The 21,271-nt window shown below is 43.6% G+C and overlaps 1 protein-coding gene across 1 annotated transcript in view; it reads left to right on the top strand.

The window, feature by feature from the left end:
• Positions 1-18,804, top strand: part of LOC137095439 (MICAL-like protein 2) — a 45,174-nt gene extending 26,370 nt beyond the window's left edge. Inside the window, exons 6-17 of the mRNA XM_067462112.1 lie at positions 1,542-2,204; positions 5,060-5,322; positions 6,686-6,764; positions 8,191-8,321; positions 8,512-8,664; positions 10,573-10,637; positions 12,027-12,150; positions 13,089-13,179; positions 14,027-14,100; positions 14,777-14,891; positions 15,745-15,791; positions 18,358-18,804. Coding sequence (XP_067318213.1) covers positions 1,542-2,204; positions 5,060-5,322; positions 6,686-6,764; positions 8,191-8,321; positions 8,512-8,664; positions 10,573-10,637; positions 12,027-12,150; positions 13,089-13,179; positions 14,027-14,100; positions 14,777-14,891; positions 15,745-15,791; positions 18,358-18,431 — 1,879 coding nt within the window. The 3' untranslated portion in view covers positions 18,432-18,804. The remainder of the gene's footprint in view (positions 1-1,541; positions 2,205-5,059; positions 5,323-6,685; positions 6,765-8,190; positions 8,322-8,511; positions 8,665-10,572; positions 10,638-12,026; positions 12,151-13,088; positions 13,180-14,026; positions 14,101-14,776; positions 14,892-15,744; positions 15,792-18,357) is intronic.
• Positions 18,805-21,271: the final 2,467 nt, after the last annotated feature.

The raw sequence follows: 21,271 nt of genomic DNA on the forward strand, positions 1-21,271 counted from the left end.
CTTCAAGACATTGTGGTCTGGGATCTGGGTCAAATATTCCATCTTTTGTGTTGTCGAAGGCTTTCAAAACTTGTGTGCCAGCTGCGCCCATACCTTGAGAAGCCTGACTTGGCCACGGTAGTCCATGCTCTGGTTACATCCTGTATAGACTACTGCAACGTGCTGTATGTGGGGTTGCCTTTGGAGATTGTTCAGAAGCTTCAAATGGTCCAGCGGGTGGTAGCCAGGTTGCTAACTGGAGCAGCACTCAGGGAGCACACAGCTCTGTTGTGTCAGCTCCACTGGCTGCCAATTTACTACCAGGCACAATTCAAAGTGCTGGCTTTAGCTTATAAAGCCCTAAATGATTCTGGCCCAGCTTACCTGCTTGAACATATTTCTTCCTATGAACCATCTAGGAATTTAAGATTGTCTGGGGAGGCCCTGCTCTCAATCCCCCCTTCTTTGCAGGAACATTTGGCAGGGATGAGGGACAGGGCCTTCTCAGTGGTGGCCCCTTGGCTGTGGAACTCCCTCCCTATGGATATTAGATCAGCCCCCTCACTCTTGACCTTCAAAAAAAAAGTAAAAACCTGGCTCTTAGAACAAGTCTTTGGAAATGAGTGCAATAGACAAACATGGAATTATGTAATAATTATGTTTGAAACATGGAATGGCTTAGACGATGCAACTGGAGAGTGAGATTAACAGGAAGACATTGGTTATTATATATTTTTAATGGTTTATATTGATTTTATATTGATTTTATAATGTTGTTTTAAATCTTTTAATTGTATATTGTGGATTTTTATGGCATCGAATTGCTGCTTGAGAAAGGCAGGTTAGAAATATCATAAATAAATCTATTTAAATAAAAATGTAATGTTCGATTGTGGGATTAACATAACTCCAAAACCACTGGGTGAATTGACACCAAATTTGGACACAATACATCTATCAGACTAACAAGTGACCATCACTCATAAGAACACTGAAAAACACAGGAGAAGAGACTTAAAAAGCCAAAAAATAAAAATACATTACAATGCATGCACAAAATCACATACACACACACATACATGCAAACACACACACATATATATACACATATACACAAATATACACAAATATATACACATATACACACACAAAAACACATATACACAGTCTGGGCCACAGCAATGCTTGGCAGGGGTGGCTAGTAATAAATAAATAAATTTCATGGCCAGAATCACTGGGTTGCTGTGAGTTTTCCGGGCTGTATAGTCATGTTCTAGAAGCATTTCCTTCTGACATTGCTGCAAGGCCAGTCAATGCTAATCAAAGCATCCAATTGCAACATTCACACTTGTCTCAAGTAGACAAGAGTTCTTTCTCCCACCCTGGAAATTATTGCACAGATATATAAACCCCACTTGCCTAGCTTCCAACAGACCTCACAACCTCTGAGAATGCTTGCCATAAATGCGGGTGAAACATCAGGAGAGAATGCTTCTGGAACATGACCAGACAGCTCAGAAAACTCACAGCAATTCCTTCTTTTGTCTGCAATCCTGTCTCAGGTGCAAACAGTGCTCCAGCACCCTCAAACCTGGAAACTTCAAAGCTGGGAAGGACCCGGGGACTTTTATCTGCAATGGACACGAACAATCGAATCTCCACCATGCCTCGCCTGTTAACCAAAGGACTGCCATTGGAGAGAATAAAACAACTGGTCTCCTTCCTACTTCAGGGAGCCGTTTGAAAGGGTTCGAATCCAAGATGCCTGAGCCGGAAACTCCGAAGCCAAGCCAGGCTCCTCAAAGGCATGATGCTTTGAAAGCACCAGGAAAAGAACCCGCAGATTTGCGGAATCATAAGTCTGGCTCGGAAGCTTCTAATCCTAATTCACGTTGGTCGGACTTGAATATGGGGAATAAATCGGGTCGCAGTGAAAGTTCGGTCGCTTCCCCAGCCCCTTCCCATTGGACACCAACGGCAGCCAAAACGCAGCAAGCCAGGGAGAAATTTTTCCAGGCATCAGTTCCATCTGCAGACAAAAAAGAACCAACAAAAAGTCAAGGCACTCCGTTAAATCCTTCCCAGGTAGCTGGGAAGACGTCCTTTCCTCAACCAGGGTCCAATGCAGGCAATAACGAAAAGGAACGAGCGCGGAATATCCTTATGAATGTGTTACCGGCACCACCGATGTCGACCAACAAGCTTCCGAATTTGAGCACCACCAGGTAAATACTTACTATTTCACAGCCTTCGAACAAGTATATGAATCTCAGCTTCTGTGCCAATAAGTGCCATGAAGTCATGGAGACCCAATTAATTTCATGGTTTTCTTGTGCAAAGTGGTTTTGCTGGTTCTTGCCTTTGAAATACAGCCTACAGCACCTAGGATTTGTTAGTGGTCTTCCATCAAAGTGCTAAACAATAATGTCCCCTCCCCCTGCTTCCAAGATCAGACAAGATCTAGTGCAGGCATGGGCAAATTTGGGCCCTCCAGGTGTTTTGTACTTCAACTCCCACAATTCCTAACAACCTCAGGCCCCTTCCTTTTCCACTTAAGCTTTTGAGGGGAAAAAGGAAAGGGTCTGAGGCTGTTAGGAATTGTGGGAGTTGACGTCCAAAACACTTGGAGGGCCCAAGTTGGCCCATGCCTGATCTATTATTATTATGTGCCTTCAAGGTGCTTTCCAACTTATGGCAACCCCATGGATTTTACTGGATTTTTTTGCTTAGGGAATACTCAAATACAGTTGTCATATTCCCCTGAAATATAGGGTCCCCCAACTGAATAATAACTAGGATTGACCCCGTTTAGCTTTGTTGAGATTACCTTCACAATTCAGCAGCAGATCAGTTGCACAACTTCAGCGCTTTCCAGTAGCTTCTTTCTGCACAGTATTTTCAGTCAACTGCTCCCACAAACTGCAGTCACTTGAGCACATGTCCAGCCATTGTCAGTTTTACCATTGTCTTTCCCCCAGTCTATATGATATTACAAACTTACCACAGCATACAGTTATATCTTGTCTTAGCAGACAGGTTATTTTAATTACATATAGCCTTCGACGAACAACATCACAGCACAAGGAGAGATATACACTGTATATGACTTCCTTATATACAATTCTATACAATCACCCAGGGCAATCACCCATTGGTTCCCAACTCATTGACTCAACTCAAACCCAGGATTGCATCATTCACAATCACCTGGACTAGGCCAGAACACATTCCCCAAATGAAGTTCTATATACAGTTAATGCATGACTCAGCATTTCCAATAGAAGCCTATTAGCAATGCATGACTCAGCTATATATTACATTACAATACATTGTAAAACCTGACAAGCTTCCACAATAATAATAATAATCATCATCATCATAATCATCATCATCTTTATTTATACCCCGTCACTATCTCCCCGACAGGGACTCGGGGTGGCTAACATTAGCCAAGCCAGAAGATACAATAAAATTGAATAAAATACAAAATATAGACAACAAAATTAAATCAGAATAAAATACATACAATAACAATAAAATAAATAAAGCAAATAAACATAATATAAAATCGAACACAATGGGCAGGCTGAAGTATGCTGTAATAAGCTGGTATGTTATAGTGGTTTGAATATCACACATTCATTCATTCATTAGGCGATCCCTCATAGTCCGAGGATGATGGTCGTCCATGTTCGGTGTCCTGGGGTGGGTCCCTAGGTGGCTGTGGAGCCCTATTCTTGACCTGCATCTTCTCCCACAGTGAGGGCATAGGTGGGAGGCGGTTTCGGTCGGGGTTGGCTTGACATGCCTTCCTCTTGGCACATTTCCCTCTTTCACCCTCTATTCATGCCTCTTCAAATTCTGCAGCACTGCTGATCACAGCTGACCTCCAGCTGGAGCGCTCAAGGGACAGGGTTTCCCAGTTCTCAGTGTCTATGCCAGAGTTTTTAAGGTTGGCTTTGAGCCCATCTTTAAATCTCTTTTTTCTGTCCACCAACATTCCGTTTTCCGTTCTTGAGTTCGGAGTAGAGCAACTGTTTTGGGAGATGGTGGTCGGGCATCCGGACAACGTGTCCGGTCTAGCGGAGTTGATGGCGGAGGAGCATCGCTTCAATGCTGGTGGTCTTTGCTTCTTCCAGCATGCTGACGTTTGTCCGCCTGTCTTCCCAAGAGATTTGCAGAGTTTTTAGGAGGCAGCGCTGATGGAATCGTTCCAGGAGTTGAATGTGACGCCTGTAGACAGTCCACATTTCGCAGGCATATAGCAGATTCTGGAGACCAAGATTCAAATCCACACTCAGTCATTGTAAATCATGGGCTGGCTTAATGACCAGCTGCAGCTGCAGTAAATCTTGCCAACCAAAAGGTTGACTGTTCAAAGCCAGGTCAGGGTGAGCTCCTGACCTTCAGACCAGCTCCCCCGCCCACCTAGCGGATCAAAAACAGCAATGTGAGTAGATGAATAGGAACCGCATTAAGCAGGGAGGTATTTTAGGCACATGTTTCGGAGGCAAGTTTACAAACAAAGAAAGCTCTTTAGCAAGGAGATGGAGCAACAGCACCCCCCTGTGGCTGGAACTGAGCACAGCCTCCAAAAGATGCCGAATGATGAGAAAAGGCCTGTATATACCTCTATATGTTGTCTGTCTTGTCATTGTATAATCGGCATTGAATGTTTGCCGTATATGTCTTCTGTGATCCACCCTGAGTCCTCTTCAAGGGCGGAATATAAGTACTGTAAATAAATAAGTAAATAGAACTATCCAGACAGAACTAAAATGAATACACAATGCTAAAACTCTAACAGACTGAAACACAAAAGGGCTCTGACCTCCTTCAATCCAAACTGGGTCTAAATGTATGTCTAGGCAAATGCAGGTATTCCAAAATCTGGAACAAATCCAAAGCACCCTTGAGCCCAAGCATTTCAGATAAGGGATGCCCAACTTGTACATGGAGAGTTTAATGGAGACATCCAAAGACGGTCAACTTCTTTTCCATCCATTGCTGCTGGCTTGGAAATCTGGAAGAACTAAGGAAAACTTTGGCATCGGTACTCATCTCTTTTTTCTGTCTGCAGTGGCAAAGCACCTCCTTCACCTTTGCAGCATCTTGAGACCAAGAACGTCCCAACTAGTGAAATCTCAAAGCCTGTGGGTCGGCTCTCGGCCACAGAGAAGCCACAGAGGGATCCTTTGGGAACTTCACCTGTGTCCAATTCTTCAGCCAAAAACCCTGGAAACCGAGCGGAGATCGGGTCAGCCACCCAGAACAGCTTCAAGGCTCAGTACAATGGACCCAAAGCTGACTCTGGGCACAAAGCAGACTTTAAGGCTACTAAAGGTAATACACAGTCAATGTCATTGCCATTAAGGCTGCTAAAGATAAGATATTATGGGTATAATGTATTGTCGAAGGCTTTCATGGCTGGAATCACTAGGTTCTTGTGGGTTTTTTCGGGCTATAGAGCCATGTTCTAGAGGCATTTCTACTGACGTTTCGCCTGCATCTATGGCAAGCATCCTCAGAGGTAGTGAGGATGCTTGAGGATGCTTGCCATAGATGCAGGCGAAACGTCAGGAGAAATGCCTCTAGAACATGTCTCTATAGCCCGAAAAAAACCCACAAGAACCATTATGGGTATATTTTGGAATGGAATGCCTGTATGTGGAACTGAAGGCGCAGGTTCTCAGCTTGGGAGTGATCCTGGACTCATCACTGAGCCTGGAACTCAGGTCTCGGCGGTGGCCAAGAGAACTTTTGCACAATCAAAACTTGTGCACCAGCTGCATCCGTACCTTGGGAAGTCTGACTTGGCCACCGTGGTCCACGCTCTGGTTACATCCCGTATAGACTACTGCAACACTCTCTATGTGGGGTTGCCTCTGAAGAATGCCCGGAAGCTGCAATTAGTCCAACGAGCGGCAGCCAGATTACTAACAGGAGCTGGGTACAGGGAGCATACTACTCCTCTGCTGCGCCAGCTCCACTGGCTGCCAATTAGCTTCTAAGCACAATTCAAAGTTCTGGTGTTGACCTATAAATCCCTAAATGACTCCGGCCCAGTTTACCTGTCCGAACAGATTCTCCCCTATGAACCATCAAGGTTGTTAAGATCTTCTGGAGGGGCTTTGGTGGGCCCTGGTGGGGACAAGGGACAGGGCCTTCTCGGTGGTGGCCCCTCGGCTCTGGAACTCTCTCCCACTGGAGATTAGTACTGCCCCTTCCCTCCTGACCTTTAGAAAGTTGGTGAAAACCTGGCTCTGGAACCTGGCATTTGATGAGTAAGTCAATAACCCTTGACCACACGGACGGATGGTGATGAATTATGATTTTATTCTGACGACTTGGCCTTATGTAATATATGATTGTATTTTAATGTGTTTTTATAGAGTTTTATAGCATGTGATGTTTTAACTATTGTGTATGAACTTCTCTGTTGTAAACCGGCCTGAGTCCCTCGTCGGAGGTGAGAAGACCGGTATATAAAAGTTCTAAATAAATAATAATAAATAAATACAACTTCCAGAAATGAACCCGGAAAGCTTCCCCAAGATTCTGCATCCAGCGCCTGAATTCTAGCATGTGTTATGCAAATTAGCTGCATTTGCATTTTTTGCATGTAATTTGCATATTTAATGTGTGAATTTGGTTCTACTTATGCCACCCATGAGCCATCCAGAACCTTTATGTTTCCTGTCTCTAGTGGGAGGAATAACTGCTGTGGAAGAGAAATCGGAGAGCCCTGCAGAGTGGAGGTCGAGATTGAAACCGGTGGCCAACAAGTGAGTTGAGCTGCTCAAGAGCTTTTATTGGGCAGAGTAAGTCTTTTCTTATTTTCAAGTTGCTAGGGTTGAATTACACATCTATTTATTTATCATATCAGGAGCGAACCAAGGGTGCAGTTGTAATGTATTTTAAAACACAAAGTTTAAAAACTTGGCAATTATATTAAATATCTTTTGACTAGCTGCTGGCCACTTGGAGTGCTTCTGGTGTTGCTATAAGGAGGTCCTCCATTGTGCATGTGGCAGGGCTCAGGCTGCATTGTAATAGGTTTTCTATTCTCCTCCAATGAGTAAGTGGAGAAAACGAGAAAGCAATTGCAATACAAATTTATTTATTTATTTATTTAGAGCATTTATAGCCTGGTCTTCTCAACCTCCGAAGAGGGACTCAGGCTGGCTAACAACAGAAAATTCATACACAAATAAGCTAAAACATAATAACATCATAATACATTAATACATTACAATATAGATCAAATCGTAAAATCGTCAAATCGTAAAATCACAAATTCATCACCATCCGCCAGTGTGGTCAGCCGTTATTGACTCGATCATCATTCTGAGAATACTATATCCCAGAGCCAAGATTTTACCAGCTTTCTGAAAGTCAGGAAGGAAGGGGCAGATCTAATCTCCATCGGGAGAGACTTCCAGAGTCGAGGGGCCACCACCGAGACGGCCCTGTCCCTCGTCCCCACCAGACGCGATTGCGAAGGTGGTGGGACCGAGAGCAGGGCCCCTCCAAAAGATCTTAACAACCTTGATGGTTCATAGGGGAGAATCCGTTCGGACAGGTAAACTGGGCCGGAGCTGTTTAGGGATTTATAGGTCAACACCAGCACTTTGAATTGTGCTCAGAAGCTAATTGGCAGCCAGTGGAGCTGGCGCAACAGAGGAGTAGTGTGCTCCCTGTACCCTGCTCCTGTTAGTAATCTGGCTGCCGTTCGTTGGACTAATTGTAGCTTCCAGGCAGTCTTCAGAGGCAACCCCACGTAGAGAGTGTTGCAGTAGTCTATATGGGATGTAACCAGAGTGAGGACCACCATGGCCAAGTCAGACTTCCCAAGGTACGGACGCAGCTGGCGCTCAAGTTTTAATTGTGCAAAAGTTCTCTTGGCCACCGCCGAGACCTGAGGTTCCAGGCTCAGCGATGAGTCCAAGATCACTCCCAAGCTGCGAATCTGCGCTTTCAGGGAGAGTGTAACCCCGTCCAACACAGGCTGTAACCCTATGCCCTGTTCGGCCTTTCGACTGACCAGGAGGACCTCTGTCTTGTCTGGATTTAGTTTCAATCTCTTAGCCCTCATCCAGTCCGTTACAGCGGCCAAGCACCGGTTCAGGACTTGGACAGCCTCCTTAGTAGCAGGTGGGAAGGAGGTTGCTATCTCAGTAGTGTTCATCGACTATGTCTCCCTCCCTGTAGGATCTCAGACCGTCGTGATGCCAGGCCGGTCCCTAAACCTGCAGAAATCCACAAAACGGTGGTCAACGTCTCCGTGAGACCCATGCCAGAGGACCAGAAGCCAGTGATCCCACCAGCCATTCAGGAAACTGGTATGGATAGCAGGGTGAAATCAATTTTAAAAAGTCCAACCTCCTGCTAATGCAGGAAGACACCATCCAATCCCTCCCAACAGATGGCCATCTAGCCTCTGCTTTAACACCACCAGAGGACACTCCACTATGCACCGAGGCAGCATACTCCACTGTATTGTCCTAATATTTTCATATTTTTTCATGACAGCGCCCTCGCCCAATTCTCTTCCAAAGAAGAAACTCTTGGTGCCTCAAGTGGATCTTTCCAGCGGGTGGCAGAAAACCAAGCAACCATGGGATGGTCCCCAAACAAACCAAAAGCTGGAGGTACCAGGTCCCCCCAAAGTTGCAGTTGCACCTGGTAAGCTTTGGTATATTTCAGTCTATTTAAATGCATTGAGAAAGGATCTTTAGCATTCACAAATGCAATATGAAAGAGAAAGCAATGGAGAAGCGGAGAACTGTCAGGGACTTACAGAGCTCCATTGAACCTGGGAGACCTGAATAATAATAATAATAATAATAATAATAATAATAATAATAATCACCATCATCATCATCATCCAATTTGCTTCTCTTAAATAAGACTCAAAGCTCACAAGACTAAAAACAGAACAAATTGCAATTTAAGCCCTAAAACCCAAATCCCCCAATTTGGTTGAATTTCGCCCTTGAGGGTACCATAAGGGGTGTCATCTCCACTGTAGACTTAATTCAGTTTGGTACCACTTGAATTGCCATGACGCAATGCTTCAGAATCCTGGGACTTTTGGAAAATGGTAAATCTCCATAACCTTTTGGAGATTTTATGATCTTTGGAAAGGCATGACCTTGTTAGAAATCATAACCTTTTGGGAAAATGATGCCATAGCCTTTTGGGAAAATGGCATTCATGCAAGGCAATTAGGTTTCTCACCTGTTAAACGGATGTACCTAGGTACGTCTTTGAACTGTTAGGGACAATGCACAAAAGCACATACCGTATATCTGCATTTTTCAACCTAGGGGTCGGGTGGTGAAGGGGTATCAGAGGGGTCTCCAAAACCATCAGAAAACACAGTATTTTCTGTTGGTGATGGGGGTTCTGTGTGGGAGGTTTGGCCCAATTCTGTCGTTGGTGGGGTTCAGAATTCTCTTTGATTGTAGGTGAACTATGAATCACAGCAACTACAACTATGAATCACAGCAACTACAATGTCAAGGTCTATTTTCCCCAAACTCACATTTGGGCATAATTGAGTATTAATGTCAAGCTTGATCCAGATCCATTTTTGTTTGTGTCCACAGTGCTCTCTGAATGTAGGTGAACTACAACTCCAAAACTCAAGGTCAATGCCCACCAAACCCTTCCAGTATTTTCTGTTGGTCATGGGAGTTCTGTGTGCCAAGTTTGGTCTAGACCCATCATTGTTTGAGTCCAAAGTGCTCTCTGGATGTAGGTGAACTACAACTCCAAAATTCAAGGTCAATGCCCACCAAACCCTTCCAGTATTTTCTCTTGGTCATGGGAGTTCTGTGTGCCAAGTTTGGTTCAATTCCATAATTGGTGGCGTTCAGAATGCTCTTTAATTGTAGGTGAACTATAAATCCCAGCAACGACAACTCCCAAATGACAAAATCAATCCCTTCCAACCCCACCAGTATTCAAATTTGGTCCAGTGAAAGAAAACACATCCTGCATATCAGATATTTACATGATGATTCATAACAGGAGAAAAATTACAGTTATGAAGTAGCAACGAAAATAATGTTATGGTTGGGGGTCACCACAACATGCGGATCTATATTAAGGGGTTGCAGTATTAGGAAGGTTGAGAAACACTGCCATATATATATATATAGAGAGAGAGAGAGAGAGAGAGAGAGAGAGAGCAGAATTTCAGAAGTGTTTTTTTAGTTGTCACAAAATGGAGTCTGAGTCCTGAACAAGCCCAGATCTGATCACATGGTCTGCATTCCCTCTCCATTTTGGATAATCTCCTGTGTCCATAGGATGGGAAATGGCTTTATTTTGGCTTCCGTACTCTCCCAGTTACCTTGGGCATGTCTGTTTGGGGATAATTGAAAAAAGTAGTCCTGAAAGAACTTTCCCAAAGGCTGGGCGTTTCTAAATAAAGAAGAAATATCACAATCATGGGGACATGACCAAAAAGACCATGCCATTTCTCTGTAAGGCTTTCTCCAGTTTGTGATCCTAATCCACCAAAAGGGCAAGAGTAAGACTGGCATCAATAGTCTTAAGTGATTTTTCACCTTCTTTTCTTCCTAGTCAGACCCTCCTCTCCCAAAATCTCCCAGAAGCATCCAAACAAACAAGTGGTGTCTCCATCAAAGGTTTGTTGCTATTGTTATTGTGTCCAACTCATGGTGACACTAAAGCACACCAATAATATTACTAGTAGTATTAATACTAGTTGCACTATTAGTATGAATGAAAATAGTAACTAGCTCTATAACTATTAGTATTAATAGTGACATTAATGCACATTGCATCATTATTATTACTAGTAGTATTAATACTAGTTGCACTATTAGTATGTGTGGAAATAGTAACTAGCTCTATAACTATTAGTATTAATAGTGACATTAATGCTCGTTGCATAATTAATATTACTAGTAGTATTAATACTAGTTGCACTATTTGTATGAATGGAAATAGTAACTAGCTCTATAACTATTAATATTAATAGTGACATTAATGCTCATTGCACAGTATTAGTCCTATTCTCAGTAGGACTAAGACCATTAGTCCTACTGAGAATAGGACTAATACTAGAAGTATTAGTCCTACTGGCACTATTAGTACTGCTGGCAACATTATTACTAGCATCTTAGTACCACTTGGCCCAAGTAGCATGGTGGGCGATAGTACTATTATTGGCAGTATTCACACTACTTGAAACATTAGTAGTACTGTCAATAGTACTCTAGCAGTGCTACTAATAGTTGCACTATTAATGCTATTGGAAATAGTATTACTAGCCATTACTTGGTACTACTAGCTACTACATGGCACGACTTACACAATTGCTAGTGGTATTAATACTACTACTATTAGTACTTCTAGTAATAGTAATATTATTAGCAATACTTATACTTTCAGGAAATAGTATTAGTAGTGGTACTGATATGACTTCTATTATTACTACTACTGACAACAGTAGTATTACTAGCATTACTAGCACTACTAACAGTATTGGTACTACCGGCGATAAAATTAATACTTCTTGCACTATCAGTACAATTGGAAATAGCAATAATAGGGGCATTACTTGAATTGTTAACATGTTAATAAAACTTGCCCAAGTAGCATGACGGGCAATAGTTGAATTGTTAGTACCTCTGGAAATAGTAAAACCAGGAGTTTTAGCACGATGTGCACTGTATGTATTACTTCCAATAGTCTTACTACTGGTTAGTACTATTGGTAGTCCTAATATTTATATATTTATGTATTTATGTAGCACATTTTTATCCTGCCCTTTTCAGCCCGAAGGCAACTCAGGGCAGCGTACAGACTGTCAACAATTAGATGCCGAACACATATAAATACAGTGTTTAAAACAGGTTAAATCACATAGTAAAATCCATATAGAAACAATTTAAAACTATAAAGATCAATTATTTCTGGGTTTTATGGGTAATTAGTACTACTGCTTCTACTGCTACTATTAGAGTAGTCCTACCAATGCCTTTGTCGTCTGCCTTTTCCTTTCTATTTAGCGCCATCCAGACTACATTCCGGAGGAAAAGATCCAGACCGAGGTCCGGCAGATTGAGAAGCAACTGGACCGGCTGGAGCTCCAAGGAGTAGACCTGGAGAAGCAGCTGCGAGGCTGCGAGGGAGGTGATGACCGTCCTTTCCATAATATTGAACCCATTATCAACAAATCAGGCCCCCTCCATTGTCTTGGATAATTATTATTCAATTTACATGTATATAGCAATAAGTTTAATTTGAATTTAGCGAACATGACATTGACTATTGATAGGCAACTGGGAGGAGCTTATTGATTATGGTCCTATGGTGTTTTGCATTTAGTAGTTTACTGACAAAGCTGGATGCTACGTTAATTTTTAAAATTATTTTTATTGTTACAATTTATTTATTTACAGTATTTATATTCCACCCTTCTCACCCCGCAGGGGACTCAGGGAGGATTACAATGTACATATACATGGCAAACATTCAATGTCATAGACACACAACATATATAGACAGTCAGAGGCTATTTAACATTCCAGCTTCATGAGGGTATTCTGGCCACCAGGGGAGCTGTTGCTTCATGGTCCATTTTTGACACTGATGGAGTACTTCCTCATTCTTTCCATGCTTGCTGGAGATTTTTATGGCGTTATAAATTAGTTAAATTAGCCTCCTCACATAAGCGGTACCTAAATTTTGTGACACTGATGGAGTACTTTCTCATTCTTTGCACGCTTGCTGGAGATTTTTATGGCATCGTAAATTAGTCAAATTAGCCTCCCCACATAAGCGGTATCTAAATTTCCTACTTGACAGATGCAACTGTCTTTCGGGCTGCAAAGGTCGACAGCAAGCTACACAATGGTCGGAAGCTCACCCCGACCCGGGCTGGCTTCGAACTCATTTCCTTTTGGTCAGTAGTGATCTTAATACAGCTGACTCCCAACCAGCTGCTACACAGCCCATCCAAGGAGATTTTTGGGGAACTTTGGCATCCACAGTGGGATCTGGGGACTGTTTACAGCCCACCAGCCTCACTTTCTCTTGTTCTTTAAGCTTGTCTCGCTCTTTCCTTCCAGACGAAAGGGAGGATGCGCTGATGGTGGAATGGTTCAAACTGATCCATGAGAAACAGCTCTTGCTGAGACGGGAGTCGGAGCTGATGCACAAGTGAGTGGAATTCTCTCCATTTAGTTAGAGATAGAAATCCAGTGGGTCTATTGCATTGAATCAACACCAATGAATCTAGAATAATTGAATCCTAGAGTTGGAAGAGACCTGGTGGGCTATCCAGTCCACCCCCATTCTGCCAAGAAGCAGGAAAATCGCAATCAAAGCACCCCCAACAGATGGCCATCCAGCCTCTGCTTAAAAGCCTCCAAAGAAGGAGCCTCCACTACAATCTGGGGCAGAGAGTTCCACTGCTGAACAGCTCTCACAGTCAGGAAGTTCTTCCTCATTTTCAGGTGGAATCTCCTTTCTTGTAGTTTGAAGCCATTGTTCTGCAGCCTGGTCTCCAAGGCAGCAGAAAACAAGATTGCTCCCTCCTCCCTATGACTTCCCCTCACATATTTATTCATGGCCATCATGTCTCCTCTCAGCCTTCTCTTATGCAGGCTAAATATGCCCAGCTCTTGAAGCCACTCCTTATAGGGCTTGTTCCCCAGTTGCAATATTTCCAGGATGATCCCCTCTTTTAATAGTCATAGAATCATAGAATCAAAGAGTTGGAGGAGACCTCGTGGGCCATCCAGTCCAACCCCCTGCCAAGAAGCATTCAAATATTGCATTCAAATCACCCCTGACAGATGGCCATCCAGCCTCTGTTTAAAAGCTTCCAAAGAAGGAGCCTCCACCACACTCCGGGGCAGAGAGTTCCACTGCTGAACGGCTCTCACAGTCAGGAAGTTCTTCCTCATGTTCCGATGGAATCTCCTCAGTCATCGTATGGCAGATGTGTGGAGTTCTGGGTCTGAATCGAGACTTACTGGCCCACTTTCTTTCTCCTCTTTGGTAGGATGAATCAACAGAAGCTGGAGGAGAAGCAGTGGGACATAGAGACGGAGCTGAGGACCCTCATGAGCAAGTCTGGTGGGTCCTTCACCTTGAGAATATTTTTCTAAGTGCCTCCTATGGTTTTATGATGAAGACTTTCCTCATCTTCATTTGGAGACCTTTCTTTAGAGGACTATCACGTACTTATGTCGATTACTTTGACCGAAAACCAAGTCCTCATTGTCCTCTAATGTGGATGCATATCCTGAAGAGTTAACCACCAATATTTGAATGACATTACTAAGCTCCATATCAGGAGCTCTCAAACTATGGCCCACTAAGGTCTTTTCCCCAGCCCCCAGCTTAAACTTTAGACTTGCCAATACAACCACTGCCTTGTTGAAGGATTTCATAGCTAGAATCACTGGATTGTTGTGAGTTTTGCAGGCTGTATGGCCACATTTCAGAAGCATGCTCTCCTGACTTTTCGCCTGCATCTATGGCAGGCATCCTCAGAGGTTCTGAGGCCTGTTGGAAACTAGGACAATTGGGTGTATATATCTGTGGAAAGTCCATGGTATGAGAAAAATTATCTTCCAACAAAGGATTCCCTCAGGCAGTAAAAAGCCAGACCTTGAAACTGTCAGGCCATTAAATGCTAATCAAAGTGGCCAATTGAAGCTTTCACACCTACCTCCAACAGACAAGAGTTCTTTCTCTCACCCTGGACATTCCACAGATATATAAACTCAATTTCCCCCTTTTTTTGCAGATTTCGTAAAGACCTCCAAGGAGAGAAAGCGTGAAGAAGAGCTGCTCAAGTTGTACGTGGAGACTGTCAATGACCGGAACAAGATTGTGGAGGACCTGGATGAAGACCGGCTCAGGTTAGTGCAGTGGTTCCCAACCCCCTTTTTTTGGCTCAGCTCCCAATAAACCTCTCTAAAATTCCGATGCTTCCCTTCCCCCGGATGACATTTATAATTCTTATTATTCAAAAAGCAAACTCCTTCCTATTCACCTGGAGTTGCAATGGGTTAAACCCTTGCGCCAGCTGAACTGCTGACTGAAAAGGTGGTTTGAATATGATATGGTTCTGCATCTCGTGGTGCCAGAGCTCAGTCTGTTCAGTGTCTTCCAAGTGACCCAGTCTTCTGTGTGTCCAGGGGGTAGTCTCTCATTGGGTATCAGCCATTGATTGAGGTTCTGGGTTTGAGCCTGCCACTTTTGGACTCTCGCTTGCTGAGGTGTTCCAGCGAGTGTCTCTGTAGATCTTAGAAAACTATTTCTTGATTTAAGTCATTGACGTGCTGGCTGATACCCAAACAGGGGATGGGATGGAGATGTCTCTGCCTTGGTCCTTTCACTATTGGCTGCTACTTCCCGGTGGATGTCAGGTGGTGCAATACCAGCTAAGCAGTGTAATTTCTCCAGTGGTGTAGGGCGCAGACACCCCGTGATGATGCGGCATGTCTCATTAAGAGCCACATCCACTGTTTTAGCATGGTGAGATGTGTTCCACACTGGGCATGCATACTCAGCAGCAGAGTAGCATAGCGCAAGGGCAGATGTCTTCACTGTGTCTGGTTGTGATCCCCAGGTTGTGTCATGGAGTGATGTTGCATTAATTCTATGGTGTAGATGCGCCCATAGTCCAATGTTCAAGCCATTATACCACATGGTCTCCTTCTTGCAAAGAATCTTTCTAACTGTTTATATGACCATGTTTTTTTTCTTTAGGGAACAGGAGGAAGATGAGGTTTTGGCCGCCATGATCCAGAGGCTTGGTAAGTCCTCCTTACAATGTGTTGGAAATCTTTAGAACAGTGGTTCCCAACCTGTGGTCCATGGACCTCCAGTGGTCCACAAGAACAAAAATATGGTCCACAGCCTCACCATTACTTCACCATTGCTTCGAAACCACACAGCAATGAGAGCAACTGGTCTCTCGAAACCTTCTTATAGTGCTGAGGTAATGGGGATGTCCGGAGGGGAGAGGTTGACTACCCACAAAAGATTACTACAGCCAATCCACTCTAGATTATTAAATATGGTTTTCTGTGGGCAAGCAGATGGCGACTACTGGATAGCACATGCTCTGTATCAGAAATTAGAGCTGAATCAGAAACTAGAGCTGAAAAAACAAACCAAATCTAAAGTTGACCAAAAGATGTACAAGGGTTGAATGAAAAGTAATGCCTCCACCTTCATAACTCCTCAACAGATAGCAGTACTGGTATATGGCAGGCTTGTTCAGTAGACTCTCCTCTACAGTTCCATTTTGATAGGAAGCCTTAGTATTGAATGGTTGTGTTGTTAAAGTGCAACGTATGGGACCCTGCGCAGACGGTCTGTCAGTGTGACTTAAGCAATGTGACAGCAGAAGGTGTCACCCCAAAGTTGATTCGTCAGAGAATGCAAGCTGTTTATGGTGATTGTTTTGATGTGAGTACTGTGTGTCATTGGGCAGGAAAGCTTAAAGATGTTGAGGTGGAAACATCTGACTTGTGTGGCAAACAAAGAGTTGGACATCCTGTGACAGCAATTGCCGAGTTTCACAAGCAAAACAGATTGATTCAGCATGATTGTTGCAACTCTAAAGATGTTGAGGTGGGAACATCTGACTTGTGTGACAAACAAAGAGTTGGACGTCCTGTGACAGCAACCACCAAGTTTCACAAGCAAAACGTTGACAGATTGATTCAGCATGATTGTTGCAACTCAGAGTAAGCTTCACCTTGCTTCCAAACACCACCACACAAGAGCTGTCAAAATAAAGAATAAGCATTGCAAAGTTCCAAAGATTAAGGTTAAATGCAGAATATAGTTCCAAAGATCTTCAGATAAAAGCAGGAGACACAATCCTATTGGCAAAGATCAAACCAGAGTCCCAGGTACAAGCAATGAGCCAACTGCCCCAAGAATCACAATGCAAGAAATCCCAACTGTGCTGCTTTCCAGGCTAAGGTTATTCCATGAAGCTTTCAGGCTAGTAAGCTACATTGAACTGACGCTTTCTCAGAGTTTGCAAGAAGCCTAAATACCTTTCTAACATGAAAACATTAGGCTCTCATCATCATAAAAGCATTGCGATGACCTTTCACTGAGCTGACTTCTCGTCTGCCGGCCAGACAAGAACTCCGCCTGTCCCGCAGATCAAGACGAGCTTGCTGGGTGAAGTCACTATCTACACTTTCGGTATCAGCGTGGGAAGGCACCTGCTCGCTATCTCCTTCGTTAAAATTCCTTTCTGCTGGGAACAGCTGTGTTGACACTGCACTGTCTATGGGAGCCTCAGAAGCAGGCCCAGAGATTTGAGGCACAGACAGAGAGTCAGGAAGATGAATCCCAGCAGGAATCTGAATCCCATCATCCTCATCATCAGAAAACAGCTCAACCACAACAATGATCATTGTATCATTCAGAGAGAAATTTCAAGCATAATCGGCATTTCACAAGAACATGTGGGTCACATTATTGCTTTACTTGGCTATCGGAAGATCTGTGCATGATGGGTTGCCAAAACAGTGTCAACTTCTTTGACGGCTTCAGAAAACTTGTTCATCATTGACAGAAATGTATCCAATTGTCTGGTGATTATGTGGAAAAGTGAATAGTGGTAGTTAAAGAGCACATAGAATCATAGCATCAAAGAGTTGGAAGAGACCTCATGGGCCATCCAGTCCAACCTCCTGCCAAGAAGCAGGAATGTTGCATTCAAATCACCCCTGACAGATGGCCATCCAGCCTCTGTTTAAAAGTTTCCAAAGAAGGAGCCTCCACCACACTCCGGGGCAGAGAGTTCCACTGTTGAACGGCTCTCACAGTCAGGAAGTTCTTCCTCATGTTCAGATGGAATCTCCTTTCTTGTCGTTTGAAGCCATTGTTTCACGTCCTAGTCTCCAGGGAAGCAGAAAACAAGCTTGCTCCCTCCTCCCTGTGGCTTCCTCTCACATATTTATACATGGCTATCATATCTCCTCTCAGCCTTCTCTTCTTCAGGCTAAACATGCCCAGCTCCTTAAGCCGCTCCTCATAGGGCTTGTTCTCCTTTCTAAGGATTATTTCTGCATTTGATTTATTAAAATATTCCCATCCTAACCCAAGTAACGAAGGCATTACTTTTCATTCAACCCTCGTAGTTGAACTGTACCTCCCAGCAGCCTTATTTTGTATATCCAATGGTGAAGAATGCTAGGAATTGTAGTCCTTCAGTGGTCGAACTATGATAATATAGATCCTCAATATCTCAGTAGCCTGAACTAGATCTCCAATCTTTTTACTATTGATGATAACAATTTAAAACAATATTATAATTGAAAATTAATTTCTCTTCTTTTCTTTCCACTGAAGATGGACCACGCAACACCCAGGAAAGTGAAAAAAAGAAACCCAAATTTGGCTTATTCAAACTATGGCTGAATTAAACAGAAGAGGGACAACAGCATTGCTATTCCTGGAGACCGAATGATTCATGGGTTGTTGGATTCTCCCTGGAGTTGGTTTGTTTAAGGAAATCAAAACTTGACTTTGTCCAACGTCAATTACCTTCAGGCCACTCTTTTCTGGCCACTAGGTGGCAGCGCAGCTTTCAAAAATTCTCGACTCTTTCCGACGTTTCAAGAAAGAGACTCAGGAAGTGAATTGAAACTAGAAAATAGTTATTATTACCATGGGAGCAAATTTGTATCCCTGTTTTAATGACAACAACATTGTCCGTGTACAGTGAGTCGGTGCGATACATTAACAGCCTCGTATTTTTTGCACTTTGTATTAAATCGAGAATGGTTTAACCGGTGACGGTTTGCAAAAAATCCTTTGTGTTTGATAATAGATGGTCTTTACTCCCCATATTGGAGTTTACTTTCGAGAGAAAGAAGCCTACTCATGCTATGAATGACATTTCCAAATAGGGATGGACCAGTTGCCAATCTACAAGCGCATTCACACTGCAGAATTGATGCAGTTCAGCATCCACTTTACCTGCCATGCTGTGGAATAATGGGAGTTGTAGTTTGCAGTCTTTGGTTGTTGTTGTTGTTGTTGTTCATGCGTTCAGTCGTCTCCGACTCTTCGTGACCTCATGGACCAGCCCACGCCAGAGCTCCCTGTCGGCCGTTACCACCCCCAGCTCCCTCAAGGTCAGTCCAGTCACTTCAAGGATGCCATCCATCCATCTTGCCCTTGGTCGGCCCCTCTTCCTTTTGCCCTCCACCTTCCCCAGCATCATTGTCTTCTCTAGGCTTTCCTGTCTCCTCATGATGTGGCCAAAGTACTTCAACTTTGTCTCTAGTATCTTTCCCTCCAGTGAGCAGTTGGGCTTTATTTCCTGGAGGATGGACTGGTTGGATTTTCTCGCAGTCCAAGGCACTCTCAGCACTTTCCTCCAACACCACAGCTCAAAAGCATCGATCTTCCTTCGCTCAGCCTTCCCTAAGGTCCAGCTCTCACATCCGTAGGTGACTACAGGGAATACCATGGCTTGGACTAGGCAATGGATCTTTGTTGCCAGTGTGATGTCTCTACTCTTCACTATTTTGTCGAGACTGGACATTGCTCTCCTCCCAAGAAGCAAGCATCCTCTGATTTCCTGGCCACAGTCTGCATCTGCAGTAATCTTTGCGCCTAGAAATACAAAGTCTGTCACGGCCTCCACGGTTTCTCCCTCTATTTTCCAGTGTAAATAAGGCTAAAAACCTTGTAAAACTACAGCCCACGATTCCATAGCATTGAGTCTTGGCAGTTCAAGCAGGGTCAAACTTTATTACTTTTACAGTGTAAAGGTTTTTGAATCCATTTGAAATCATTTTAAACTATTAATTTTTAAATAATACAATTTGATGTTTAATTCTATGTTAATATTTATATGTTTTTGGATTTTCTAATTGCATTGAAGTGCTTTTAACTATTTATTTATTTATTTATTTCAAAGTTTTATATACCGAGCTTCTCACCTCTCTAGCTCGGTTTCCAACCATAAAAACACATACAGTTGGTAAAATATCAAAATACACATTACAATAAAACATTAAAAAGCACATATATTTAAAACTACAGTGGTCAGTCATCATACTAAAATCAAATATACACCGTCTTCCATCCAAATCATTGTCTCATTCTTCGAAAGCCTGTCTCCATAACCACGACTTCACCTGTTTCCTGAATGTCAGGATTGTTGGGGCGGTTCTAACCTCTGGCAGGAGAGAGTTCCAGAGTCGCGAAGCCACCACCGAGAAGGCCCTGTCCCTCGTCCCCACCAGCCACGCTTGTGAGACCAGTGGGACCGAGAGCAGGGCCCCTCCAGACAATCTTAGTAATCTTGATGGTTCGTAGGGGAGAATACGTTCGGAGACAAACCAAACTATGTTTGGTTAGGGGGTCATTGTCTGTGCTATTATGTGTATCGAACCCTGGAATGCAAACACTCTGTATGTGAATTGTTGTAGGTTTTTCGGGCTGTATGGCCATGTTCCAGAAGCATTCTCTCCTGACGTTTCACCTGCATCTACAGCAGGCACCCTCAGAGGTTGTGAGACCTCACAATCTCTGAGCATGCCTGCCATAGATGCAGGTGAAACGTCAGGAGAGAATGCTTCTGGAACATGGCCATACAGCCCTAAAAACCTACAACAACCCAGTGATTCCAGCCATGAAAACCTTCGAAAATACACTGAGCATGTGGCCTGAGAATAACATTACCCATGAGTCTGCTTTGTGGGGAGAAAAACGAGGTATAAATTGTCATCATCGAGGAACCTTCTCCTGAAAGATGTCCAGATTTTGCAAAACAGAATGCCCATCCTCCTGACTCATAGCTATGCTGTCAAGCGTGGATGGGAGTTGTAGTACAAGATTTTCTTATTGCACTGAAATTAGGGTAGTGCGTGGATCCAATTTCCTTTGGTACCTGTGGCACCTCCAATGACTTCGGGTGCACGAAACGAAAAGCCCACTCCCAGTACAAAAATGAGCTCAACATGAAAGCAAACACAAGCCGATCCCAGCTCCTCGCCTGCTTTTTGTGAGCAGCATCTTTGCCTTGGAAAGAGTCCACGTGTGGTGTGCATATCGAGAAAGCCCACACCTTCCTCCAGCCAAGTGTCTCCTCTGGAGTAAACTTGCCTCCTTGCCTTAAACGTGCATGTGGCGTGCAGGCCCAGAAAGCGAACACGCCTGCCTGCAGACGAGTGCTTCCTCTGGAGTAAACATGCCTCCTTACCTTAGAAAGTGTGTGTGATGTGCAGGTCCAGAAAGCGAATGTGCCTTC

This window comes from Anolis sagrei, chromosome Y (genome assembly GCF_037176765.1).
Source record: "Anolis sagrei isolate rAnoSag1 chromosome Y, rAnoSag1.mat, whole genome shotgun sequence".
Taxonomy (NCBI): domain Eukaryota; kingdom Metazoa; phylum Chordata; class Lepidosauria; order Squamata; family Dactyloidae; genus Anolis; species Anolis sagrei.